The sequence below is a fragment of the Erigeron canadensis genome, chromosome 2 (genome assembly GCF_010389155.1).
Source record: "Erigeron canadensis isolate Cc75 chromosome 2, C_canadensis_v1, whole genome shotgun sequence".
NCBI classification, from domain to species: Eukaryota; Viridiplantae; Streptophyta; class Magnoliopsida; order Asterales; family Asteraceae; genus Erigeron; species Erigeron canadensis.
This window is the reverse complement of record NC_057762.1, coordinates 19,633,773-19,641,296: the sequence shown is the minus strand read 5'-3', so window position 1 is coordinate 19,641,296 and position 7,524 is coordinate 19,633,773. Positions and strand designations below refer to the sequence as shown.

At 40.9% G+C, this 7,524-nt stretch overlaps 1 protein-coding gene and 1 long non-coding RNA gene across 2 annotated transcripts; both read left to right on the top strand.

Annotated features, from left to right (window-relative positions):
* The first annotated feature begins 757 nt into the window (after positions 1-757).
* Positions 758-1,585, top strand: LOC122590154. Its single transcript, XR_006322408.1, has 2 exons — positions 758-854; positions 1,379-1,585. It is a non-coding gene; the product is annotated as an uncharacterized LOC122590154 (long non-coding RNA).
* A 2,517-nt stretch (positions 1,586-4,102) lies between these two features.
* LOC122587824 lies at positions 4,103-5,011 on the top strand. The gene has a single exon (XM_043759988.1). It carries the CDS (start codon positions 4,103-4,105, stop codon positions 5,009-5,011), a length of 909 nt encoding a protein of 302 aa, XP_043615923.1.
* Positions 5,012-7,524: the final 2,513 nt, after the last annotated feature.

Below are 7,524 nucleotides of genomic sequence, written 5' to 3'. Positions count from 1 at the left end.
CTACAATCCCGGGTTTGATTTTCCATCAGCTTTTAAATTAAAAAAAAAAAGAAAAAAAAATTAGAGAATGAACTACTTAACAACCCTATATAAGTTGTTTGACATAGTTTGGTTTTGGCTTTTTTGTAGAAGACATTGGGTGTTGGGCGTGCTAAACATGAAAACAGCTACTTGCTATTATCTTGATTCCCTAAGGACTAGCAGCGTCAACTTGCAGTTTAAATAAATAGTTGATGCGTAAGTAATAAATTATCTTATCTTTAAGCATCTTATAACCTTAAGTAATACTTGCTATCATCTTTTTTTGTAGGGCAATTGCATTATATGAAGTACAAAGCGGATTCAAGTAGAAGAGTAAACTCAATTGGGTCCCATCTAAGGTAAACACCAAATACAAACTGATATGTTATCTTTTATTCCCTTTTGTTGACAACAAGGCTGCGTTTTTCGGCCCTACACTGTTTTCATGGGGGGCTGTTTTGGAGCCATATATATGGTGGACTTTGCTGCTCTTTGTCTAGTAGAAAATAACACACGCTGAGTATTTGTCTGGTAGAAAATAACACACGCTACTAAGAAAGTTTTAGGGAGGAAAGTGATGGGTAGGGTAACCATATATATGGTGGACTTTGCTGCTCTTTTGCTTTGTTTCTGGTTGCAATTTTCGCCTGCTCTTTTCTACTCTTTGACAATCCTGCTATCTTTTGAAAATTTGGTTTTGTAAGGTGATGGGTAGGTTCTGGTTGCTTGTGTAGTGTCCAATGCAGCCCGGAAGCACTGAATGTGGTTATTATGTGTTAAAGTTTATGAAGGAAATAGTTGAGCAAGGAATTCAAGTACTTGAATATGACAACGTAAGTCTAGCATCCCATATATATTCACAACTGTTATTGTAAAAGAACAAGTCCATAGTAAGCAATATAGATATATAACATTTAGTGATGATAGTCGTTTCACTATTCAAGCAGAAAGGAAGCATTCAGTGTTTTTTGCAATTTTCGGGTGTTGATGGAATTTGCCCATGGCTAACTGCTTGCTCACACAGGATAGGTACTGATATACAATAGATGGGGCTATAACTTGGTCTGTGCTCTCGATGGTACTTAAAAATAGATGTTCCACTTAAAAGACGTTTAGACCTCTGATATACAATAGATGTTCCACATTAAATAACAGGATAGGTACTGATATACAATAGGTACTGTATAACTTGGTCTGTGCCTCTTATTCAGATAATCTTAAATCAAATGTAGGAGTTTCATGATATACAATAGGTACCCATGCCTCTTATTCAACTCCACCTCTGTAGGAGTTTCATGTTTTTTTTTTATAATATTTATCTCCTTTTTAATGTATTGTACGTATATGTATATGTCAGATCGGGGAAGATAAAGAAGAATACACGGATGATGATTTGGATGAAGTTCGTGAAGAATGGGCAGAATATGTGGCAAACTTCATTTACCGGCCTTGAACATTATATAATTTAACGGTTGTAAACTTATGGTTAATATTAGAATTTAAAATTACTTGTAGTGTATGAAACGCATTGTTTTTGATATATACGAAATGCCCTCTTTTGCTATACGTGTATTTATTTTTATTATGAGATTTACTTTTATTTAATGTGTGGATATTAATAATTTTATAAAAAATATTTTTTTTTTTAATATTTGAACCATGACACGCGAATGTCGTGTCATAAAAGAGTGTCGTAAAAGCATGTCGTAAAAGTGTGTCATAAAAGCATGTCATAAATTCATTACGCGCGCAAGGCGTGTCATAAAATTTTATGACGGGTCGATTTATGACACCAAAATGTGTGTCATCTGACCCCTTTTATGACACGCATTTGGTTTCATTAAAGGCTATTATTCTAGTAGTGATTATTCCGTATTCATTCGGCGCACATAACAAACAACGGTTATTTATTTACCAACTTATTAGAATCAGACTCTTTAAATCCAGAAGTACAATTTAAACAGAGCAAAAAACAAAATACAAACGCCCTTCCACACAAATAAAAAGTTATGAAATTGCAATACAAAAGAAAATTAGAAGTGTGGCACACGATAATGTGAATGAAATATTGGGCCATTAGTTGTTCTGTTCTAAGCTGACCATCCTGGATAGGATTAGATCTCAGCTGCTTGACTAGACAAACTAGTTGACTCGGGTATGCCCCAACTAGGCTAGTATCGTTATCGGTTTTACTTTCGTACGGGTTGATGACGTAGCATGACGTAGCATTTCATGAGCTTCGTCATGGAAGCAGAACCTCCAGTAAGAAAGCACAAGCTTCATCTGGAGCCAACTAATTAAAAGGATCACCAAAGCAGAATTCTTAATGGTAAGAAAAGGTATAGGTTATTAACCAAGGGACAATCCCAATACTTGAGGGACCACTCACAGGTGACAACCTGGAGTTTGGTCACCCCCATTACATGGTGGATATAACCATTGCCCCATCAGAGCTGTTTATTATCCACATCCCATTTGCCTATAAATACGCCATGCTCACCAACAGTCAATTATTCACTTCTCTCACTACTCACTAATTTCCTCTCTCTCTCTCTCTCTCTCACTTTCTCTCTCTAAAAATATAGATTTATTATATTCTGCTTCATCCGGGGTTTGGTTCCAACCAAACCGTGGCATATAATTCTACTCCTAACAAGGATTGAATTACCAAGAGGGAATCGCCACCCGAAGGAGGATTCTCCTTCGGCCCTTCTAACGATTGTGTGTTCCTTCGTGTGCAGTTCATCCTTCATTTACCAAGAGGAACTAGACTATACCTGGTGCATCCTGAAGTAGGTCCATTACTTCATCAAGTGGCGCCATCCGTGGGGCTTGAACACTTGTAAAGTCACAAGTTCGGGTTCACTTGCATCGATGGAACTCACACCACCCTCTGAACCTGATCCTTCAAGGACCACTAATGCTGCTTCGGACCAGACAATGGAGGTGATGACGTAGCATTTCATGAGCTTCGTCTTGGAAGCAGAACCTCCAGTAAGGAATCACAAGCTTCATCTGGAGCCAACTAATTAGAAGGATCATCAAAGCAGAATTCTTAATGGGTAAGAAAAGGTATAGGTTATTAACCAAGGGACAACCCCAATACTCGAGGGACAACCCCAATACTCGAGGGACCACCCGCAGGTGACATCGTGGAGTTTGGTCACCCCCATTACATGGTGGATAATACCATTGCCCCATCAGAGCTAGTTATTATCCACATCCCATTTGCTTATAAATACCCCATGCTCACCAACAATAAATCATTCACTTCTCTCACTATTCCAATATTTACTCTCTTACTTTCTCTCTCTAAACATAAATATCATAGATTAATTCTGCTTCATCCGGGGTTTGGTTCCAACCAAACCGTGGCGTTTAATTCTACTCCTAACAAGGATTGAATTACCAAGAGGGAATCGCCACCCGAAGGATGATTCTCATTCGGCCCTTCTAACGATTGTGTGTTCCATCGTGTGCAGTTCATCCTTCATTCACCAAGATGGACCAGACTACACCTGGTCCATCCTAAAGTAAGAACCAGACTTTACCTGGTCCATCCCGAAGTAGGTCCATTACTTCATTAAGTAGCGCCATCCGTGGGAACCCAACACTTGTAAAGTCACAATTTCAGGTTCAGTTGCATCGATGGAACTCACACCACCCTCTGAACCAGATCCTTCGAGGACCACTAATGCGGCTCCGGACCATACAATGGAGGAGGTCGAGACCCTTGGTCCACAAGGTCCACCTCCTTCCCAACATGTGGTTCACGCCGAAGGTCCCGGCACCTCTAAGGATCTAGATCCAATCACTCCAGAGTTCATAAGAAGCAACTTTGCTACTCTAAGCATGATGATGCACAATTATATGAAGGAAGGTGTAGCTCCGACGAGGTTGTGCTTCGGAGAAGAAACCCCAATTCGATCAAGTAGGGACCATCAGGTTCCAAATCATAACATCGGTGGTCCATCACAAGGGTTTGTGACACCCAATGCACCGATGAGGGGTCACACCCAAATTGACAGAACCACCTCCTGGTACATCTAGTACTTATGTATTCATACCCACAAGGAAGGAAATGCCTCTCATTGAAACAGAAGACTTGTCGGCACCTTATTGCCCCACATCAGCTTCTAAATTCACCAAAAGAATATCTGATTTCCAGTTTCCCTCCAAGATTAAAATGCCATCTAATGTGAAAATGTATGATGGTACCACAGATCCAGATGACCACATGGGCGTATTCTCTGGCGCGGCCAAGGTGGAACAATGGTCCATGCCTGTGTGGTGCCACATGTTTGGCCAAACTCTTTTTGGTTCTGCCCGAGTTTGGTATGATAGTTTAGCAAGAGGGAGCATTGATAGCTTTGAAGAATTGAGGCAAAAATTTCTCACTCACTTCATGGTTCAACAAAAATACACTCGAAACCCGGTGGAGGTCCATAACATTCGTCAAAGAGAAAATGAGAGCCTCACCGCATTTATGGAAAGGTACAATTTGGAAAGTATGCGGATCTTGGGAGCAAGTGAAACCATGCGGGTGTTAGGTTTTATGCATGGCATCAGATCCAAGCAATTGATAGAAAAATTAAATACAAAGGTTCCTGATACTGTGAAAGAAATGATGGAAGTGGTTAAAGCTCACATTAGAGCAAAAGAAGCTATCATAGCTGCAAAATTAGATGAAGCACCAGCCCGACGCAACAACAAGCAATCACGCCAATTCAACAATAGAAGGGCATATACCTCATCCACCGAGAGGTCTGAGCGTCATCAAAATACTCCTTATTCTCCAGCTAATGTGAGGCGGCATGAACATGACACCGCTTTAATCAAAACACTTGCCGAAATTTTGGCCACCGAATATGCACGAGTTGGTTTCATTCGACCCCAACCAATGATGGGGGATCCTAATAAGAGGAACGCGCAGTATTGTGAGTTCCACTCTGACAAAGGGCATCACACCAACGATTGCTGGCAGTTGTAAAGGCAGATAGAAGATGCCGTGAAATCTGGTCAGTTAGCCCATTTAGTAAAAGAAATTAAAGAGGAGAATAAAGGTGCAAGAGGTGGAGACAAAGTGGCTCCCGGAACAAAGAAAGAGACAACAGAGGAAAGATGAAAGAGGTTCAGATGTTTGGAAGGAGTCAAATGGGGGAGTCAAGGAAAAGAAAGATACCTGAAAGTTGGATGAACGTTCCCATCACATTCCCTCCCCCCGGAATGGTGGATTTGACTGCCAATCCAATGATCATCACAGGAATCATCGGGGATGAAAGGATCCATCGTATTTATATCGATGGAGGTGCATCTGTTGAGCTGATGTATGAACATTGCTTCCTCCAGCTCCCTGCTCAAACCAGACAGTTAATGACAAGGGCTGAGGCACCATTTGTGGGATTTGTAGGGGAGGTCGTGTGGCCCCTTGGGCAAATTCTTTTGCCTATTAGATTGGGGGAACCTCCATTATGTCGAACTGAAGAAATGGATTTCGCAGTAGTAAGAGCTCCATCATCAAGATACAATATGATAATAGGAAGGCCAGGGATGAGAACTTTGGGAGCAGTAACCTCCACTCCGCATGCAGAAATGAGATTCCCAACCCCGTGGGGAGTAGCCATTGTAAGGGCTGAAATTGCAAAGGTAGATGAATGCCAACGAATTGAAAGAGATGACTTAAAATTTACTAAGGAATCTAGTAATGTGAAAGAAGAAAGGGTAATGATTCACTCTCATTACCCGGACCAACTCGTTACCATTGGAGCTGAGCCATCTCGAAGAACAAAGGAAAGGTTGGTAGAGTTCTAAAAAGAAACAAAGATGTTTTTGCATGGGAACCATCAGACATGGTGGGGATCCCTCGGAGTGTCATAGAGCATCGGTTAAATGTTCATTCAAAAGTTGAACCAAAAGTGCAAAAGAAAAGAACTCTTGCTTCCGAAAGAAGCAGGGCTGCCCTTCAAGAAGTAAGGCAGCTAGTAGATTCAGGTATTCTGAGGGAGGTTAGATACCAAACTTGGGTAGCTAACCCTGTGATGGTGAAAAAAAGAGATAACTCATGGAGGATGTGCGTGGACTTCAAAGATATAAATAAAGCATGTCCTAAAGACTGCTATCCACTTCCCAATATTGATGAGAAGATTGAGGATCTTGTGGGGTTTAAGTGGAAATGTTTCCTTGATGCATACAAGGGATACCATCAAATCCAAATGGCTGAAGAAGATGAAGATAAAACAGCCTTTCATACTGATGCTGGTCCATTCTGTTATAAGAAGATGCCCTTCGGACTCAAAAACGCTGGAGAAACATATCAGCGAATGATAGATAAAGTGTTTGGTCCCCAAGTTGGGAGAAACATGGAGGCATACGTAGATGATTTGGTGCTCAAAAGCAAGACTGGAGAAATGATGATGAGAGATATAGATGAAACTTTTGGCAGATTGAGAAGCATCAACATGAAGCTGAACCCGAAGAAATGCTCCTTCGGGATGGTTGAAGGTAGGTTCCTCGGGCACATGATAACAGAGGAAGGGATGATGGCAAACCCAGATAAGATAGAGGCAATCCAAAAAATGGTTTCTCCTAAATCCATCAAGGACGTGCAAAGGTTGAATGGGAGGTTAGCAGCCCTTAACCGTTATTTGGCACGATCAGCAAAAAGATCTTTACCTTTTTTCCAAACGTTGAAGCAATGTGTCAATAAAAGTGATTTTCATTGGACGAAAGAGGCTGAAGAATCATTTCAAAAGATTAAAGAATACTTGAAAGAGCTCCCTATGTTAACTGCTCCAGAACAGGGAGAAACATTAGCATTGTACCTGGCTGCTTCAGAAATTGCCATAATTGCAGTACTCCTAACTGAAAGAAGAAAGAAGCAAGTGCCTATCTTCTTTGTAAGTAGGGCCTTGTAAGCCGCTGAATTGAATTACCAACCATTGGAAAAGCTAGCCTTGGCTCTGGTCCATGCAGCTAGAAGAATGAAAACATATTTTCAATCAAATCCAATTGTAGTAATCACAGACCAGCCCATACGCCAAGTCTTGGATAGTCCGGAAATATCGAGACGTTTAGCCAAATAGGTGATTGAATTGGGGGAATTTGGGATTGAATACCGTGCCAGGAGCACAATGAGGGGACAAGTACTAGCTGACTTCATATCAGAAATGCCAATGGCTGAAACAAAAGAAAATATAATTCAGCTCCCCTCAGATGATTCAAACAAGGAAGCTAAAGTTCCAAAATGGAAGCTTCACACAGATGGAGCTTCAAGCAGTAAAGGGGCTGGTGTAGGTATGGTGCTAGTTGGTCTAGAAGGAGAAGAGTTTAGCTATGCCTTAAGATTTGATTTCCCAGCTACTAATAATGAAGCTGAGTATGAAGCAATACTTGCGGGAATGAGAATAGCAAGGAAGCTAAATGTTAACAGACTAAAGGTGTATGTAGATTCAAAGTTAGTAGCCAACCAAGTCATTGGAGTGTATGAAGCAAAAGATGAAAATA

Excerpts from the sequence above, each read along its gene's own strand:
- LOC122587824 (XM_043759988.1), top strand. The coding sequence starts at position 4,103 with ATGCCTCTCATTGAAACAGAAGACTTGTCGGCACCTTATTGCCCCACA.